This window comes from Strix aluco, chromosome 7 (genome assembly GCF_031877795.1).
Source record: "Strix aluco isolate bStrAlu1 chromosome 7, bStrAlu1.hap1, whole genome shotgun sequence".
Taxonomy (NCBI): domain Eukaryota; kingdom Metazoa; phylum Chordata; class Aves; order Strigiformes; family Strigidae; genus Strix; species Strix aluco.
Window position 1 is genome coordinate 1,483,928 of NC_133937.1, and position 21,441 is coordinate 1,505,368.

The 21,441-nt window shown below is 39.2% G+C and overlaps 1 protein-coding gene across 1 annotated transcript in view; it reads right to left on the reverse strand.

Annotated features, from left to right (window-relative positions):
* Window positions 1–2,641: 2,641 nt before the first annotated feature.
* Window positions 2,642–21,441, reverse strand: part of PCDH15 (protocadherin related 15) — a 459,942-nt gene continuing 441,142 nt past the window's right edge. Inside the window, exons 33-38 of the mRNA XM_074830171.1 lie at window positions 12,805–12,826; window positions 11,201–11,239; window positions 9,920–9,993; window positions 9,006–9,138; window positions 6,770–8,239; window positions 2,642–3,676 (exon numbers count right to left, since the gene is read on the reverse strand). Coding sequence (XP_074686272.1) covers window positions 3,122–3,676; window positions 6,770–8,239; window positions 9,006–9,138; window positions 9,920–9,993; window positions 11,201–11,239; window positions 12,805–12,826 — 2,293 coding nt within the window. The 3' untranslated portion in view covers window positions 2,642–3,121. The remainder of the gene's footprint in view (window positions 3,677–6,769; window positions 8,240–9,005; window positions 9,139–9,919; window positions 9,994–11,200; window positions 11,240–12,804; window positions 12,827–21,441) is intronic.

The window sequence follows — 21,441 nt, forward strand, 5'->3', positions numbered from 1 at the left end:
ATCTGCAGGGCTTTCTTTATAGTCTTGCTCATAGTAGTATATACTTAAATAAAGGAGAAAAAAAAAAAAAAAAGTTTTCATTTTTCTCTTGACATTCCCTGTTCTGCCTCACAGTGGGCATTACACTGCCCTTCTACAGCCACACAGTCAGTCATTTGAATCTTGCTTATACTGAAAATATGCCACACTAAACCACAAAAGTCAGTGCTTGCTTGGAAGAGTGTACAAATTAAATCAGTGTCAGGAGCAATGATTATCACCCTTGATCAGCCAGCCAGTGACCAGTTCTGCCACTCAGGGGAAAATGCTCATGCCTTGCATCAGCTTTACAAATTTCAGTGGTTAAACAGCTGTAAATTATATCCCAAGACTCAGATGCATTATTCTACTTACTGAATTCTCCAAAGCCACGTTAATACTTCACTTCCCAAAGGAAAAGTAGAAGTGAACTTTTTCTACTGTACCTGTCTGTACCGCTACTGCTGTTGGGTCTGGCACCCACTGCTTGCTCACAGTCTAAAATCTGTATTAATTTACAGTATGGCATCCCCAGAAAATAAAGATCTGAATTCTGTACTGATTTACAATATTACATCCACAGAAAATAATAAAGAAAAAATACCCCCCAAATTTTCTGCACCTGTGAAAGATTTCACAAAGCCCTCTCTTTGCCAACAGTATTCAAGATTTTGAAAGTCACTACAAGTTTAGCTAAAACCAAGCTAGATTTTAGATAAACCCCACCCATTGCTGATAAAATGAAATTTCTTATGCTCTCATGGGAAAAGTTCTGAGTAGTTGGACAGCACAAAGGAGACTGTATTGACAGGTTTTGCCTTTGATAAGCATGCACAGCACTACTGACCACCAGTGCTAGGCCTGGCAATCCTTCACAGAGCTAGACCTAAAGCTGGTGTGAGTCTCTGGGAAAAGAAATGATTTTGTTTCCCCTCAGAAAGCTGGGAATGGCTGGAGAAAACATTTCTCTAAAAAGCATATGACCTTATCAAAGTATTTAGTAAGAACCAGACTGCTGACAGATCTTGCAATAAAACTGATGTAGCGAAATAATAACAGTATCTTGAACAGGGTTAAGTATAACATTTTACTAGTTATTTCAAAGAATAGTTGTGGTTTTTTAGTTCCGTCATTCTTATCTATATGTTCAGACTCTAGCTAAACTCCAAACTGCTATTTTTTGTTAGGTCCCAAGTGCAAATATGCCAAGGTAAAAGCGTTAGGAGAAAGAAGTACCCGGTCTTTTTTTTTTTTTTTTTTTTTTTTTTTTCTCCTTATGTGGTAGGCTACATTGCATTTCTCATGCCTAAAAACAAGCACCATCTCTCAAAATATTTGGTTGGAATCCTCAGCTTGACAAGGAGGTATTTGACAGAAGTGTCACATTTACATCGGCATAACATGCGAACAGCTTCCAAAGACAGACATTAAGAGGAATCTGTGGAGGAGAACCTGTGCAAGGGGAAAACAAACACAATCACAGTAGCAGAAGTCCATTTACTGCCAGGGCAGAACCAACAGCCATCATCATCCAGAACTGGTGAAGCTTCAACTATAACAACAGGGGAAGAATGACGATGCCAATCATTTCCTTATTCATTGCACACATTTATCTGTTGACTCTTCCTATCTTTCAACAGGTATCCATACTGTTCTCACAACTAGTTTGATCTTATCTTGAAAAAAAGTTTGCATAATACAACAGAACACTTTTCTCATGTGAATATGTATCTTCTTTTTTTTGTTTCCTGTATCACACTGGAGAAAAATACTTTGCTCTGTATTGCTCCTGTCTTTTAGGTATTGGTGAGTATGAACAGCGGCATTTCTCAGCTCATTCATTATTCAAGTTGTAACACAACACACTCCTTTGAGGTACAATTATAAGCAAGTGCCAAAATTTATGTAGTGTATTTTACAAGTAATGCTTACTTAAAAGTTTTTGAAACAATTCTGTGTGTGTGTTCTGACACCCTTTGCCCTTCACAGATCCGTTTATGCATATTAGCCTCGTAAAATATTCACTTTTTATCCTCTTCACCATGATCCATTTGTCTTTTCAGCAGGTTTATGTTGAACACTATTGGAGTGGAATGGTGATTGTACCATTTAACCCAACAGTTAGCTGGGCTTGAAAATGTATCCATCCCCTTCCTATTAATTACTCTTTAATGCCTATTTCTATCACACAGACTCGTGTATCATCCTGGTTTATTTCGGAGAAATATAGCCATAGGATGACAATTACTGATGGAGCATAAAAACCAGAGCTAAAGACCGTATAAAGAAGAAAACAGAACTGATGTGGGAAGAGATGAAAAGATGAAAAATTGTCTAGAGAAGAAAATTGGAATGAGCTAATTTACAAAAGAAAATGAACAAACCACGGCCAGGTAACTCTGAATAAGATTAATTGCTACACATTTCCTTCCTCTTTGCAATTTTGATCTTATTTAATCTCCTGTTCCACTTTTCTATGTAACAGTGCTATACTCTTATAAACTCCGATTCCAGTCTTAAATAAGTTTGTTAGCTAGGTGCTGAGCGAGATCCTCTGTTTGCATAAACTGGGTATATCGCTATCGACTTTGGTATTGTTACTCAAATTTAAGCCACCCGAGGATTTGCTCCATTGACTTTCATGGATTTATTTTTAATTTATTACTCTGAGTTCAGAATCAAGAGCTCTGGATATAAATCTTGAACATAAATAGACAATTTCCAAATCTAAACAGTATAGCCACAAGTACCATACAGAAAAACAAGCTAGGCATGTATAGAACTGTCTGAAAAGTTAACCAAATGTTGCTGTGCATTTATTAGTAGTTTACTGTTTATTAAACAATAAATCAAGATCCAAAAAAACCTAATTAATTTAAATGAAGTATCGTTTAGTGAAATGGGAGCCTGTCAAAATAGTTGTTGGGGAGGACAATTAATTGGTACAAATGTGAGTGCAAATTTTGTTTTTAAACTTTAAAGCGTGTTGTTTGTAGTATACAACGTATGTGCACAATACAAATTTCATACATTTTCCGTAGTGACAATAAAAAGCGCAGTTTATTATAAACTGAAGTAAAAATTAAAATAAAAAAAAATAAAATCACAGTTTTGTCATTGGTATGTGAAGGTTGTTCCAAGGGCCCATCCAGAGCTCCTCTTCATCTGACTGTGTGTGTTCACTGTGCGACTCCAAGGGCTCTTTGACATCCTCATTATCAACAACCGACGCTTGCTCTTCTGTGCTTTTCATTTTGGAGCCCCCTGGCTTTGTTACTATATTTTCAGCCCCTATAGTAGAGGAAGCAAATGAGACACTGCAAGGTCTTGTGTTCATTTTATCACTAGAAGATGGTCCCTTTGACAACGTGTTCAGTGGGACATTCTCCTCGTGTGTCACTGCAAGCTTGTCCAGTTTCTTGAACTGTTTCCCCAGCCTCACTGGAGATGTGACTTTTAAATTATTACCAAGGCAAACGCGACGGGTTCTGACAACAGAGCCATTCTGTGCAATGTAGATGTTACCATTGATGTTGTTTTGAATATTCGGGTTATTGAGACGATGTCTCTGGCTGGAATCAGGAGCGCTGTCTTCTCCAGTGGAGCTGGTCTCGTATTCTGGGTCAACTATCAACTTGATCCTTTTCTTTCTGGCCCACTGTTTGACAATAAATAGAAATGACGTTAAATCTCAGTGATATTTCTTACATTTTCCTGACCTTTTTCTATCTGTTATTTATCTTATGTTTTATCTAGCTACTCATATGAATTTTTATTAACTTGGTCTTTTGTACCCTTCCTCTTAAGATGTACACAGATATTTCTTAATAGGGGCACATGACCGTGTGCCCCTATCATATATACCTAATGCTCAGACACGCAAACAATTATTTGTACTAAAAAATTTGAAGACAGATAAATTTTAGTTCATGAACTGCATAATGTGAGTCAGATAGTATATAAAAACTGTGATGTTTTTCTTCGGGTTTGGAAAATAGTGAGAAATTCGGGTTGGTGGTGGGTTTTTTAGCTAAAGATGCATTCTGCTGTGCTCCTGTTAAGTTGAAGTGTACCATCTTTGGAGAATTTTGAGCATGGAGACACTACGTTCTGAAAGAAAACTTCTGTAAATCATGATATTGGTAAGCCAGTCATATTTTGACAAAGCGATGTCTCTGTCTTACAAAGAGAGGTGAAAAACTACTAGATTAATAACCCCTTCTAACAGAAATTGGAAGGCACTGATGATGAAGCCACGTGTAAATGATACTTCTAAGAAACTACTGTACTAACTAATGGGTAAATGCTAGGAAGTCCTTAGAAGTTTTCTTCCAGAGTATTACTAAATTGTAAATTCAGTGCAGAAATGGTATAGCTCAGGTCTGGTTTATACGCATAACACGTCAAGCAGGAAAGATCTCAGCACCTACACAAGTGAAAATCTCAGGCACAACGTTGGCAAAATTGACTGGTTAAAAAAAGAACAGCTTGATATAAGGCTTTGTGCCAGTTCCAATCTGGTGGAATCAACAGAGATGCTTTGCTATTACATGGAAGATGGTGGAGAAATGAGATTTCAGATTCTATATAATTTCTTCTTTTGAAGAGTTAATGTAAACAACTTCCATATTGCTGTGACTTTGTACTAATAGTGACTACAGAAAAACCATTATTTATTTTAATTTATAATTGATCTTTTTAAAATAAATGCCTCCTTGCAGTACACTGAAACAAGGTACTATCATTCTTGAATTAATAATGAAAACACTGTTATTTCACTAAAGCAGCAGATACCATCAGAGTTAACTCCCACTGCAGTACATACACATGCACACAAGAAAAAACAGTTTTTAGAAAAAGAAAATCATGCAAGGTATAAACAGGTGGTGATTACTCTTAAGCTTTTGGGAAGTTGCACTTTGTATAAATTATTTAGATGCCTATATTCTTTTGTTCCCAATAAAGACATCGAATTTTCTTCACACAGCTATACTCGGATGAAAAGACTGACTAGTTTAAAAGGCATTCGAACTTTGTGTGCAGCTACAACTTTGTGCTATATGGGAATACAAAAACGTAAGTAGGTGATCATAAATCTAGTTCACATTTCAACCGGAATTAAAGACAGTAGTTGCAAAGTTAGTATCACGCTTTGCAACACTAATTGTCCTGACAGGGTAACTCCACGGAAGGCTCAAGTAGCTTAAAAATTCAAACATTTTTCTCTCCCCTGTCTAACAGAGACTTCCTGGCAGAGCTTTGGTGCATACGGCAGAACTTGTACTAGCTCTCAAGAGCTCACGCACAAGACTAATCCAGTACTGGCTCAAAGCTTTAATTTTATTTACGCTTCTTATGGCTTATCTTGATACATCTAGTGGCTGAGAAACAGCTCTGTGGCTTTTGATACAAGGTAAATAAAGTACAGATAGTTTGTGCGTATACAAAGCTTGCAGACTCTGTGTGCTAGCAGCACGGAAAGGAGCTCCGTGAGGAGGTACATCGTGCAGAGCTTGCTTCTTATATGAAAACACAAAGTCCACTTGCGCTGTCAGTAACAGAAGTCTCTCCTGCTCCACCATGCTCACTCTGAGCAGAACTGTGCTAATGAAGATTTCTCTATGGAATGACATCAGATATTAGAGGTTATTGAATTTTAAAAGGCAGATACCAAAATATAGAACATAGGTGATGGTTACCTTCAGCAATACTTTGCTGTTACGCATCTCAAACTTTTAAATAGATGTTTAAAAAAACCCATTAAAATCACTGTACTGTTAGCTGGGAACGGCAGAAGCTGGAAAATGTAATCCATTTCCTTTTCTGACCAAGCTCACTTTGTACACCTACCTCTGCATTCCTGTCTTGTACATCGCTGGTACCTGAAACCTGAATACCATGATCAGAAAACAGTTTAATCCCAGCTCTGCTAGTAATACTCTGTTTTGGGAGTGTTGCTCTGCTGCAATTTCAGTTGTCCTCCCTGCAAACAGGGCTAATGTTTATAATAGAGAACTCATTTGAAGATTAGCAAATGTTGTACGGTAGGGAAACATAAGGTGAAACCATGTATGACTTCTAAGTCTTTTCATCCTCATCATCATTCCTGTTCTTCACTGAATTTCATGTTTTGCCCCTTTTCCTTCCTGCAGTGTTCCATTTTGTGGTAGACATAACCTGCACGAACGTAGGGCCCTTAATAGGTTTGCCATCAGGTTCGTCAAGCTATCCATCACAGCTAATGAAAAATGCATTTTTGCTTTGCTTCACAATGTACACAATGCAGAAAGGATTAAACTTAAGAATCAAGACAATACCTCTTTTACTACATTATTGAAATAGGCAGTGAAAGGAAGTATTCCTTCCTGCCATTGCTCAGTGAAAATTAATCTCTCTATATTCACCACTAAGTATACCTGAATAGTCTCTCAGAGGAATTACATTAGTTTGATTTTCTACAGTTCTATCCTTAAAACAGCATATAGGGTTCAAATGCTGAAGCAATAAGCTTTGACATTTTCTTTTTTGGCTGTCTCTAGTCAAGAGTGTAATGCTTAGGAAAGACCACACAGAAGGCACAGCAAACAAGATCACTCCTTACTGCAAAACATCCACCTACTGTCACTCCTTTTTAAAAGGATGTAGAATCACCAGCAGTCTCTGACTCCGTAATGGCAGTATCCAGGGTCTCATCTGACTGAGACTGACCGTTTTCTCGGGACGTCTTTTTTCTTATTTTCTTTCTTTTTGTGTTGGTGTCAGAACTTTGATTCTTGGTATCAGGGGAAGTAGCAGTTTTACCAGAAGCGGCACTAGTTGCGCTTTTTGTCCCCTCAGTACCTTTGGAAGTAACACTGATTTCACTTTCTAGGCAGGAAGATTCATTCTTATCGATAGTTTCCTCCCTGTCACTAGCATCTGTATCAACCTCTTCTGCGCCTTCATCGACGCTATCCTCACCATTATTAGCTGATTTTCCTTTCTTGCCTTTTCCAGTGGCAGCAGTTTTTGCATTGGCAGATGTTTCAGAAACTACCTTATTTGAGTTATTTGCTGTCTCATTGGGGCTTGCGCTGGCTTGTTCCACATCCACTTGTTCATCTTCTTCTGACACCTCTTCTATCGTGTCTTCTATTTCAAGGCTGGCAGAGGAAGTTTTGCTCTTATGGGTGGACCCTGAAGTTTTCCTGTAGCTCGTGTCCCTGTCACTACCTGATGCAGTAGAGCTAATACTTGATTTCTGGCTGGATCGCCTTGTTCTGCCACGAGAACTACCTCTGCCACTTTTTGTACTGGACCTTTCAGTGCTTCTTCTACTGCTGGACTCACTACTCCCTGATTTGCTGTATGAACTTCGTGTAGATGAGCTATGTGACAGGCTACCATCTTCATCACTGTCAGAGTCTTCTTCATCATCATCCTCTTCAGATGAGCCCTCCTCCGATTCACTGCTAGAGCTGGATCCAGACTCGTCATCAGAATCCCCAAAATCATGCCCAGTTTCTTCATCTGAGTCCACAGTACTTTCAGTAGCTTCATCTTGGTCCAGAGTTACTTTTAGGTAGTCTTTATCTTCTGACTCTGAGCCAGAGCTACTACTCTTCACGGATGATTCATCTGAAGCATATTTTCTTCTCTTCTTTTTCTTCTTCTCATAATCACTATCCTCGTGCTCACTCTCTGCTGTGATACTTATTGAAACTCCTGATTTTGTTTCATCTCGTTCATATTCTTCCTCTCCTTTTTCTCTTGCATGCACTAAATCTTTGCTAATAGGCTCTTGCAATTTTCTGGAGACACTAATGCGTTTTAACACGTGATTTAGTTTTCTCATCGAAGGTCTGTCATCTGTCGATTTCTGGAAGTAACTTCCCCTGATAACCATGCTTTTCTCACCGTCCACTTGGCGAGCTGACATCAGCTTGGCATAACTGGAATCTTTCCTACCGCCTTTCACTTTCTGCAGAATCATCGGGAATATCTTTGCTTTCTTCCATGGAGAACGAGCAGACTCAGTTCTTCCTACTGGTTTGTGAGCACTGACTGCTACGCGACTTAAATGCATCACTGCTTTTAGTTTCCTTTTTCCCTGGCTGGTCCTATATGTTCTTCCAGAAACATGTCTTAGATCCATCCCACCACCTAAAGGTCTACCTTCTATTTGAGGCCCTGCTCTCTGGCTTATACCTCTGCTTGAAGGACCTCTGCCTTGACTCATCCCCTGCAAATTATGAAAACGGAACTTGATTACAATTTGAAGATAGCTATTGTGAAAGCTCGCACCCTAAAATAAGTCAGCAGGAACAAATGCAACATTTTTTCCCAGCATCAGCATTAACTTACCTGTTTTAGAATAGCTTTTTACCAAAGTTATGGGGAAAGTTTTGCTTCTAGAATAGGCTGCAAGTGCACAACTACCTTACTCTGCAGCAGGGAACAATACCGGCTCAGAAATGTTATCTCTTCTCATTTAATTAAAACCCATGTGATGGATTAAGAGTCTAGTACTTCTGAGAATTAGATTTAAAAAAAAAAAAGGAACATTTACATCAACTTTTTTCTTGCTGCCACTGACATTTTAGAATTTCTTTACATTCAGTTATGAACTTTACAATAAATGAGTGTAGGTGACTTCTTGTCTCAATGGAAAATCACCAGTTATAGGCTGAATGTTAGTAATATCCCATCTGGTTAATAATATAAAATAGAATTACCTAAGGCTATGTGGATTTTATTTTGAACTAGAAATCTACATTGAGATAGATGTGGATATTAAAAGAAACTTTGCAATTCCTTTCTCTTTCTAGAAAGAATCTCTGACGTACACTTTACACATCAGAAGGGCAAACAATGATTAGCATCGGAAGAGCTCCTTATTTGGTCTACACAGAACACAATATTCTAATCAGTTACAAAACACATTTGACAAGGCTTAATGGTCCTTCATCTTGTTGCAGAGACAGAATCAACACACCGGAGACGCTTACCTCTTCTGCTGTCGGCCCATGCGGACTATAGTAGTAGCCACCATCGCTCTCCACCACGACTTCCCCATACTCATCGTACATCCCTGAAGGAGACAGCAAGCGGCGGCGGCTCCCATACTGAGGCAGTTCGTACCTGGCAAAAACACCATCATCTTTTCATAACGTGCACCAATGCGTTCACGTGTGTCTCCATACACAGCAACAAGTGCGCTCGCTCACATCCCGAAAGGACAAGAATTCCTTTGCTCTTTTTTCTCTCTACCTTTGAGAAGATTATTATTCTTTTTTCCTCAGTGGTGACACAAAACCTCTGGTCTCTGGGATCAGTCAAGAATCCCCCAAGTGCAATGACCTTTCCAGGTACCTGATTTTTGGGGTGATCTTTTTTATTATTAGGGAATGAAAGAGCAGGTTCCCTGGGATCAGTTCTGAAGAGTCCCTGCAAGCTTGTAGGGACAGCAATAATCCCTGAAGTGCTTGCAGTCAGATGGGCACTGTCAGAACAAGGCAGCAGGATGTTTTTCTAGGTAAATGTGAAAAGCCAGATGCTGGCTGGGAGCTGTGAGCGGAAAGTATCAGTCACTGAACGCAGGCTGGTGAGCCACAAAAGGGGAGGAGATGATGGAAAGTAATTTCCAAGACAGCAGAAATATGCAAATAAAAAAGTGAATATAAAACCAGCATGATAGATGGGGTATACGCCCTGCAAGTGTAATAATTGGGTTCCTAAAGAAGCAGGAACGCCCCCTTAACTTTTAAAAAGCGTTTTGTTGTCAGCGCACACCTTCATGGACACAAAGATTAAAGTAATCCTGAAGTGAAGGTAAATCTCCAGATTAGATGCTGTAATAGTAAACATCACCAACCTGGAAAGGCAGCATTTTCAGAAATATATATGAAAAATGAAAATGTACCCATGCTCATAACTGTAGTAATCCTGCCCATAGTATTCCTGCCCTGGATCAATTCCAGATTCCATACTTAACTCCTGTCAAAAAAGAAACACTGATTGAATGCAAACAGTTAGACACAGTAAAGACTGATGAAAAAGGCACAAAGAACAGTACCTTAAAGTGCAAACAAGCAAAATAAAAAAACCATAATAATTTGAGGAACATTGACATCTGTCGAGAACCATACTGAGAAGCCAACAGGAGCTTTAAATGAGCCCTTCCCTGGTGTATTCCCTGGGAGCGACTGTTCTAAGTCAGCTAAACGCAGACGCTGTTCAGGTGTGGGACACTGTCTCACTTATCCTGTCCAAAAACCTCATTCAGTAAACTGGACTTACAGCAAATATACCGTGCCTCTCTCAAAGGAAGAAGCTATGTTGAAAGATTAGGGCTACTTTACTTATGCTTTTTGTCAGGTCTCTTTTTTAAATGTTTTCTCAACCATCAACAATCATGAGCAGCATTCGACTAAGCTAAGTACTTTATCCTACAAAAGCTCCAGTGTGTCCTTAAGCCCCTTTCAGACACCGGTATTAGGCTGCTCTGTGGAACAGCTCTGAACTGCAGAGCACCAAGGGCTTGTGTTTTGGCAAGGGATGGCATCTCTCACAGCTTCCTAGAGGTTTTTCTCCCGTCCGATGAATTTAAAGTTGTGTCAGAGCATCTCATTGTAATTATTTATGTAATGACTGCAGAAACAATCACCATTCTTACCACAAAAATACCATCGATAGCAATGTCTCACAAAAGCTACATTTGCTCTATTGCTTATTCTGGAAATAGTACTGGGTCTAAAAGACTTGAAATTGAAATTACTGGGTTTATAATTCAGAGCACTGCACAGCCTTTCACTTTTCTTTACCTTGGCAGGCCAACTGCTTAGTTCATCTCTAGGTACAATAATTACTTATCAGTTGACTGACATCTGAAAAAATAGATTGCGGTTGGACAGTGAGGAAATTATTCTGTCTGTGAATCTGGACATGAAACTAGGAGAGCCTTCAGTCTGTGTGATGAAGTCCATGGGAGCAACTAAAAGATGCTTAAGTGGAAAATACCAAGATGAGGTAAATTCAAAATACTAAATTAAAACAACATAAATGGGTAACATTGTCAGGACTTTCCTTTTTATCTAAAAGAGTTCAGGGAAAAATATTACCTAAGACAGACAAGTTTTTATTAGGAAATTATGTAAAAGCCATTAAAATTATAGAATAATTATGAAATGAAAAATAGCAGTACCTCTGGTCTGAGAAGAGAAGGTCTCAGCAACTGCTGTTGCTACAAAAGAAAATTAGAAAGGAGTTAATTAGGCAGCAAAAATTAAAGTGCAGGTCATTTGTGTTTGAGTTAAGATTGGAAAGAAATCCTAAAAACACAGGTCCTTCAGAGCATTTTGTATGGCAGTCACCTGGATACTTCCATACTCAGTAAGAAGTAGAACCCTGCTAACCACCTAATGTTGTAAAATCACTTTACAGTCCACTACTTCTTTGGCCTAATACAGAATCAAATTCCCAGTCTATGTGGTGATTCTCTAAATTATTTAGGTCAAGAACTTTTGTCAGAGCCCAAGAGAACTGTTGTGTGGTATATGCTGGAGACAGCAGGGAGACAATGGCAGACCAAAAATTATCCACAACAGGTAGAAAGCAAATCTATAGGAATTTGCAGTAAAGTCTGGGATTCAGCTATTAAAAACCTGAACTGATATGATTTCTTCTCCAAGCTTCTACTGCAATACCATCGCTTTAATTCTCTATATTTATATATACCTCAGTGGCTTTTAACTACCTCACAACCACAAATATTCTTTAATTCACAATACCAATATGACAGTGAAGGATTATCTCTCTTGTTTTCTCTACAGCTTATGTGTGATTTCATTCTGTATGCAGCAGGCAGTGAGAAAAGCATGCTGACATGAGGGAAAGGACCCCGGGAGGCTGCATGGAGAGGACCGACAGCATGACATGGCTCCTCCCAGGTGTCTCACAGCTAAACATGGGTCATTTCTGGTAGTTATGTTGTTCATTACTCTGTAGCTCCAGTTTTCTGCAAATGACAGACCGATGCCCATCACTTGCTGTCCATAATTTAGGATCAGATTTACTCAGGAAAATGAGTACCACTGTCCCCACACTGCTCCCAAGACTTGGTGGCGCTATTTCAGCCAAGTTGCATGGTCAAAACGAAACTCTGAGAAATGGGGAAGCTCTGTATCTGAATTAAGAGACACAAATCAGCTCTGCAAAGGGAGGAAAAATCACAGCAGAACAACAGAAAGCTTGCCATTTGTAAACCACTACTGAGTAAGGAGCAGGAGGCTCCAGACGCACACCTTAAGATTAGTAAAACCATCCAGCTCTCAGCAGTAAGTATCAGTCTTTATGATAGAAATGCATTTTGGAGAACTTTCCAATTATTACATGAGTTCATTCAGATTTCTGAAGAAAACTCTCAGCGTTATTCATTGCTGGAGAAAAAGATGCTGCAAGAACAACTGACTCCGCTGCGTTGCCAAGAAGGTCTGTGTAGTCCAGTACCCGGCCCGTGAGAGCAGGCAGCAGCAGGTGATCATGCGTGCTATAAGAAAACACAGCAAGCACCGAGGGAATTCCCTGGGAAACTTTTTTTGGCAGTTTTTCAAGGAGCAGTCTCCTAGCCTGGAGGTTACGTCTGTGCCATGCTGGTTGCTAGCCCCCTGTGAACCATGAACTTTTTGAGCCACTTTGTATTTCTGGCTTCTAAAACACCCAATGGCAATGAGTTTCACAGCATAGGTTGTATGGGTAAAGGATGCTGATGTAATTAGTATTTTAAATATAACTGGGGAACAGCCTTACCTCTTGCTGTGCATATCCTCGCCTAGAAGTCAGAAAAAGAAAAAAAGATATTAGTATACTTCTGTGAGACTATTTAAAGATGCATATTGCCATTCTTTCTGGGGAGAGGTGAAAAGATAATGTAATTAGAAATATTACTAGCAAGAAAAGAAATACATATCTACAATACAAAATATGTTTTTCTTTGGATTTGCTCTGGACGTACGAATCATTGCATGAGAAAGGCTAGTGGATCTTTGGGATCTTTTCTTGCTTTAGATTGCAAATGAATGAGAAGAAGTCCCCAATCCCCAAAAGCCAGAGAGCCAGTGCACCCAGTGGGACTCAGCAAAGAGAAAGGGGGTGAATGCTGTGTTTGGCTTTCCTTGTGTTCCCCTAAGAGACGTCCTGCCCAGTTCACCACCTCTGTTGTCTCAGACACCTACAGAGACCAGCTACAAAGAGACTCTGTTATTTCATGCGTCTGCTTACGCAGTGAAACAGTTTCTCTTCTACTTCAGGACTTCCTAGAAATTGGCCTGGAGCCTCGATTGCTAATTTCTTGTAACCACATTATTATTAAAATTACACATTTCCTAACATTTTCTCAGCAGGGGGGAGTTAAATTATTTTTGCTATCTATGATTATTCTGCCACAGGCTTTGTGCTTTTGATCTCATTGGAAATTTTTTGTTGTTGTTTTAATTCATTTTCTTGGAGCCATTCATATGCATGACAAAGGCACCTATGTCTACCACAAGTTCTCTATTTTCACATTTTGTGCCAGGAAATTAAAATAATTTAGACAAAACTAGGGAACAGCATTTAGGTCTTAGCATTATTATTAAGGATAAGCCTTGATTTTTAATTTTTTTTATTTTTAGGAAAGAAAGGATAAATGCTCAAAATTATCTTGAGCTTAACTTAGTACACATACATCAGTCTAGGGAAAGTCTTTAATTACACTCAAGTAAATAATAAAGAACAGAGTAGAAGTCCTTTTAATTCTTTAATATCACCATCTATAAAATTTTCTATTAATATTCAGCACATGGAATTGATTATCAGCATTAAATTAATGCTGTTGCCCATGTAATATAAAACTAATGAACAACTGAAATGAAGATTTATCATCAAAAGACGATCTGTGACTTTTCAAAGCCCACTTGAGGAGCACTGTATTTAGTTTTCATATCGCTTACAACAATCTTCAGATAAAGAGGATAAGTAAGCCTATTACTCTTAATTGCTCTCAAATAGTCACTATATTGCAGATTAAAAGCATAACATAAGTAATTCTAATTAAATTTGGAATTCAACTTTCGTAAAAATAACACCACACTGTGCTTTTTATGCTTATACTTTTCTTATAGTTTGCTGTGGCCATGATTAGAAGAAAAAAAAAGCCCCCAAGAGACAAAAAATACCCATTCACTCAATACAGCACAAGGATCTATTCTGTCAAAAACAACATAATGTGTTTCCAGGAAGGAATTAAAGCTCTCCAGAGAGGGAGGAATTGCTTCTGGATAAACATTATCAGCCAGACTTCACTGCGGTCAGTCAGAGAGAAATCTTCAATGCAAAACAGAAAGCAAGGACATAGTGCCTATGATGATGGTAGGATAATATGACATCTGGTATACACTGCTGGTACTTAACATGGAAGATAAAACAAGAATGAACTTACATGTACGAAACGTGCCAACCTCTCACAGGTCTGTATTGCTGACATAGGTTAAAGGAACTGTGAATTGCCTAAAGCAACAATTTGCCCAATTACTGGCATCCCAACAGGCTATTGCTATTTCATCTGTTTTCATCTTAAAAGCAAAAGCATCATAAACCCCGAATACTACAGCTACTGCTCAGAGGTGGCAACTGTTTATCAGTTTGTCCTGACTCTTAAAATGGAGGTTTCCTGCAGTTCGTAACTGGAACTGTGGAGAGACAATCTAGAAGGGAGATGAGTAATGATACGCTACTGCTTGATTTCAGCTTTGTGAACGGGTTTGCAAAGAAACGCTCTCCCCTGATGCAATCTCTGCTCAGAACTCAGCCCAGTCAAGCAGCTGATGAAAGGATGAGAGATTTACCCAGGGTTGCATCTGACTCTAATTAACCAAATCAGACAACCTGAAGAGGAGTCAATAAGCTTATATATGCTCAACTTCTTACCAACTCCTATATTGGTTATAATAATGTGTCGTGGTGCAGAACCCCAGCAGCATCCAGACATCTCAATGGGACAGAACTTCCCTAGGTTAAGTTAAAAAAACATGCTATAGTTTCTTCCCCAGTCTAATAGAATGATTTTTTTAACAAAGGCTATTCAAAAAACCAGCAGGAGAAAAAAGGTTGCACTAATTCCAGACAAAATGAAACTAGGTTTTGTTAAACTTTCCAATTTAATAAAGGTTTACAGAATGAGAAAGTAGGTGTTCCTCATTAGTGAAGAGCTTATTACCATGACCCCCACAGACTCTTCTGAGACTGATGAAACTAAGTATTTAAAAAGGAGCTCCTGTGTGATTGTCCATTCTTTCTGCTTAAGGAATGCCACAAATAATTGTAGCTGAATAAAACCTTTGGAGTTTATGCTGTGAATTACTAAACGCCTGCAGCTTTGCTGCGTGACACTAGACACTGTCTAATATTTCACTAGTGATGTAATGAACTTCACAAAAGCATCCATGATGGGTCTACAAGCTCTAAAGTGGGATTTGCTTAAATTCAAATCTCTGTCTTAGGGTAGATCCACTCTGAACATGCTCAGCATAATAGTTTCTTGTGCACATCTCTGCACACTTTCCGCTGTCCCACTGTCTCCACACCTGGCCCATGGCAGATGCACAGAAGCAAGTAAACACGTAAGCCATCTTCCAACTCTGGCTCTTCAACCTTAAAACTTTCTCTACCTAATAGCTGCTGAACTTTGATAATTTGCTGTGGGTGCTGCAGTCGTGCCAACTCTTGGAGAATTTAGCATCACTGTCAGGTATCCTACATGTGTGCATCTCGTAAATTATACAGATTCTGTTACAGCAAAAATGCTATGATCGATCATCATTCCCCTCACGCATTTAGTTACTATATGTGTCTTGAAACTACAGTCTAGCTCAACAAGGGTTTTAAGCAAAAAAAAAATTCTAATGTATCAGCAAATCTTGTGTGATGGTGTTCATGGAGTTTGGCTCTTGGACAAAGAAAGAGAAACTACCTTCAGCAGTTTCTGGCTGAAGCATCCATACATGTCCTAATTGCAGATATAAAACAAAAGAGAAAAGAGGAAAAGCCAAGCACCATGGAAATGCTGAGTATCTCTAGACAGTCTGATAAATAACTAATTACCTTTTTGCTCAGAATTACATTTGATACAGAACTGGGGTTTCAGTTTTTCTTTATTATGTAATATCCTCCTTTCCCAACACGTTTTTTAAAATTGTCATAGTAAACACAAATGTGTTGAATCTTGGTAAAAGACTAAAAGGAAACCTGCAAGTTGAACCAAACTAACATTCATTTAAATGCCAAAACTGCTTTTACTTACCAATTTTTCAAAGGACAAACTAATTTTCTATAATTGACATATTAATGTAAAGGTCTGATTTAGACGACTGTGAGCAAAAAAGCCAGTAAGTAAATCCATATTACATGGATTTTTACAAGTACTTGAAAAATCTTCACTTGGTGACACTAATCAGAGTGACTTTATTAAAATTTAAGTGAGATGTTTCAGCTGTAAAGCTCATGGCAAACTAGCATGAAATTTAGACACCAACAACATGCACATGCAAAATAAAAACCAAACAAATGCTTTGTACATTAAAGAAATTTACAAAATAAAAACTTTTAACATGCAGGTACAATATAAAAAATGCAATGGAAGGCAGAACATAGGTAACAGGAGGGAAGACAGCCGGTTTTTAGTGACAGATCAAGACAAACCCCTTCTGAGTTGAGATGCAAACATGGGCTGAAAGAAAGCATGCCAGCATAGCAGAGCGCGGCGTCATCTCCCACCGAATACGGAGATGCATCACGACAATAACTCCGGCTCACTATTGCCAAGCCTGCTTACTACCATTACTTGCTTTCTTTGACATCCGATATTTGACAGTAAGATTCCTCCCAGGTGATACATTTTATGGGCAAAGCAAGAGATTCCAATCACAGCTGCAGAAAAATTGCTCTGCTTATTGCTTTTACCTACAGTGAAGGCTGCTTAACATAAAGCAGTATCAAGCCCTCTGCTGTCTATGACCGATCCTTGGGTAAAAATGGGCAGTTTTCCCCAAGAGTTTTTGGTAAACAGACTAAGAACCAGCATCACAGAACAGTAAGATGTAGTTCTGAGAAAACAACTTGTAGAATTATTATACATTAAAAATTTCCGAGTGAACAGGAAAGACAATGTCTCTCAATTTGGGATCAGGACTGCGTAAGCAGTGACACACAGCAGAGAAAGGGAAAAAGTCTGGATTTCTAGAGTCTGAGGCAGATACCGTGTGCTGCATTTGAGTCATCTCACTCAAAATGTTACATGCAGAAAACATCCAACCGTAAATATTACAGTGCTGTCGACTGAGATGGAAAGCATTTCTCAAGCTCCTCCACAACACAGCTCAAGTTGCCGTTCTGCTGGTTGTGCTCAGCCACAGCTTCTGAAGTTGCCAGCTCTGGCGTTGCAACCGGTTTGAGCTTAGAAACATGCTTGGGCAGAACGTGGTTTTTGTCTATTTGGCTGTACATGTTGGCCACAGACCTTTCGATCGCGGCTAAATTCTGAATGTTTTTAAGAATACCTTTGAGCTCCCTACGGGGAGGAGTCTCTGGCACTGTGGCCGGTGGCGGTACAGCTGGCTGTTTGGCAGGGGATTTTGAATGCTTGGCAGGAGAGAGGTGCTGGGTGATAAGAGGAGATGAAGAAGAAGAAAGACAAACTGTGGGCAAGGGCGGAGGATGTGGTGGCAACAGAGGAGGGCATGGAAGTGGTGGTGGAGGTGGAGGTGGCAGTAGGGGAGGAGGGGGTGGGGGAATTTTAGGTGGATCTGGAATGCTTTCTATAACTTCTTTGGTCTGAGGAGCTAGAAAACTTTGGCAAACTGTATTCTTTATCCTAAAAGACGGAGGAGTTGGTTTGTGAGTTGGAGGAGGAGAAAGTTCTTCAGGATAGTCGTGGTGAGTGATGATTACAGAGGGGACCGCAGAGGCCTCTGGTTCAACTACTTCAGCACAAGGTGTTTGAGAGGACGGAGGAGAAGAGCGAAGGCAAGGAGAAGCAACAGCAATTTTAGGAGACTGCTCTAGCATGTTCTCTCCTTCTTGGAAACAGATGCCGTGTGCTGGCGATCGGATGGATTTCACATCAGGAGATTTCACTTGCTTCATTTCCTGCAAAGCCTGCTGCTCAAACTGTCTTGCCTTCTCTTTTACAGTTAACCTGGGGCCACTTATGTTTTGAAACAGTGGGCTGCTAATATCAACACTGCTACGCTGATTTTCAGTTCCTTCAATCTCTGCTTTGAGTCTCTCCTGTTGCCACTGAATGGAGTCCATGATAACGGTCCCACTTGGAGAACCAGGCGTGTGTCTCTTAGCAATGTGAGCTGGTACTGTCCACACACGGTGACTGCCTCCCAAAGAGGCATCTCTCAAGACTAGTCCTGAAGGAGAAAGAGTGTCTAGAGTACCGTTTCTTTTCCGTAGAAACCCAGCAGCAGCAGGACTTTGAGTGACACTTTCCACATATAATGGGTTTTGAGTAGTTAATGGGTTCTCGTCAGATAAAAAAGTAATGTTACTTGAAGATTTGGGGAGATTATTGTTCAATGATCCATTGATATTAGATTGCTTGTGAGCCTCAATAGCACGGGAAGCAAAGCTGCTTATAACTCTCTGACGGTCTCCTTCTTCTAAGACTGACTTTTTTCCCCTGCTTTGTTGGAAATGGTAGAGAAGAAAAAGACTTGAAAGAAAAGAAGATAATCACATGTGAGGAAAACATGCATGGACATAGACACTTATGAGAGAGAAAAGAAGAACTTATGATATGAATCAGAGCCATTAAATTACTTCTAGCAAACTACTACTATCCGACAGAAAGACCACATTTTCTAGACTACTGGGCAAGACATTTACTTTTACATCTTCTTTAAGGGAGAAGGACTTGAGGAGGAAGAAAAATTAAAACAAGTTTTCAGCTACTCAGCAAGTTCAAAAATAAGTTTCTCTCTTCTTAAAAAAACCCCTTTGGATTTCAAAAGTATCAATGTTGTACCCTATCTCTACAGTGACACAAAACATCAAAACATCAATGCTATGTAGTTATGTGATACAATTTCTCTGTGAGATAATATGGACTCATGGTGTGCATAGTGTATGTGTATATAACTGTGTTTGCATCATTCAAATGGCAGTAGCACTGTGCCATACTGTGCACAGCCAACATAGAATATTCACAGGGATTTTTACATTGAACCTATTTCATAATAATTGTGCATCAAAACTCTGCTATTCTATAGAATATGCTGTTCTGTGTATGATTAGGCAGTCTTTAAGTGTACCTGCATTTCCTTTCAAGGACTGGACATAGGTCACACACAAAATTAGAACTGTGGTTCAAGCCAACTGTGAGCTCCAGGAGGAGTCAGAGGTGGACCTGGGCACCCCTGAAGCACAGACCTGTAGGGTCTCTGTGAGGAAGCCAGTGGGAGCTGAAGCCAGTCAGCTGAGATGCATGTCAGACTCAGACCATTCTCCTGACACTGTTTCTTAAACAAGCTGGGCATTGCTCCTTGCATTTATGATTCACATATTGACTCAGAAATATCAATATGTGTATGAATTTCATCTCTGTACCACATTAAACCAAACGAAAAATCCCTGCAGCTGGATTACACTGAGTGTCTACACCAAAAGCAGGAGGTCTCACCATTTTCTGGAATTCATCGAGCACCCCTGAGTGCCTCATTAACCTGCCTTCCTCAAAGATTTTTAATACCACAAACTTCTGACCAGATTTTAAGATAAACAGTATTTCAAAATCAATATCCCCAGACTGCCTACTAGAAAAATGTGCCCTTAGAGCCCTATTTTAAATAATGCTCACCTGAGGCTGAAAATAAATTTATTTCACCTCCAACCCGTGACAAATTTAAGATATTGGCCAATGTCAGAGAGAGCTAAAAACAAAACCCTTATCCTTTCAAAGAGAAGATCACCCTCAGCAGCAACAAGATCGAATCAAAATGTATTTCCATTGCTGCCATGTACAAATTTATTGTAACTAACCAGACTTGCTGTCTAGCATGGGGATGCAAAAAAATCCCCCTCCAAACAAAAAAGCGGTCTTGAAAAGGACACCTACTCTAAAAAGCTCTCTGAAATATTAAATATATCTGTAAGACATCTGTGAGAACATGATGGCATAAGGGAACATTATGGTAGAAATGGGATATAAAGACTAAATTCCACTTTTGTACAATTCACTTACAGCTTCACTGCCTCTGCTTAATGCTGGTACTCCACACTTTGAATGTCATACTTCAAACCTTCTTATTTTCTGCAGTTAAGCGACTGCAGCTGAAGTATAGCAGGAGTAGCAATGACATCTACACACACACAAATCAAAATACCATATAAAACCATCCTTAGTGACTTAGAGCTGTCCAATGTTTTCACAAAACCCGCTGAGTTAAAATTTCTACCAAAATTTGAGTAATATTCTTTAGAATTTAGATTAAAAAGGGTTAGGCTTTATTAACAAAGGAATAGGGGGAAAACGACATTTTCCATGATTACGTGAATGTTGGAAAATGACGTTTTAGACCTCTTGGGTCAGATTGTTCCGTCTTTTCTGGTGCTGTTTTTTCATATGTCTGAAAATATTACCAAATCTAAATCAATGGAAATTTAACCTCTGATGGTTAAATATTCCCCAGCAAAACTGGAAGAGAAATTAAAATAGCTAGATACTGAATAGGAGTTAATTAAGAGCCATTAAATCTCCTCTAGGTTATTTAATATGTAAAAGTTCCCTGAAGGTCTGTATTTAGTAATGAAACACATTTTCTGCTTAAATTTTGCTTCTTGTTTTGACTGGAAGATTACCCACACAGAGAAACTACAGCTTCCTAATGGTCAGAGGGACCTGAGAGGACTGATGAGAAGAATCACTGCACAGAGCACAGGGAATCACTCTCCCATTTGTGAAAAACACCCAGGAAAGGAAGGGTTATACCAGTGAATAAACTCTCCCCATGTACTACAGTTCTCTGAAAACCAGTATGCCTAAGGCTTGCCTTTGGGCAGAATATAATGGTATGAAAAATAATTGACTTCACAATAATAATACACTAATTCTCCATTCTAAAGCAACATACTTTGAGGTTGGTCAAGCACCCTCAATCTATTTAGAGGCGAGAGAAAGAAATGATTCTGAACTTGAAGGAAACCCTCCAGTAGAAGGCTCATGCAAGATGACATAACCTTTATGTTACTGGAACAGATTATTTCGAAAGCTTCTCAGATCCATCTTCATTTTGCATGACACCTCTCAAGGATGAGGTTATCCTGCGATCTTTTTCTATTAATGTATAGGTATTTTAATCAATGAGAAACATCAGCTCACCAGTTTGAAGCACATTTCTGTAAACT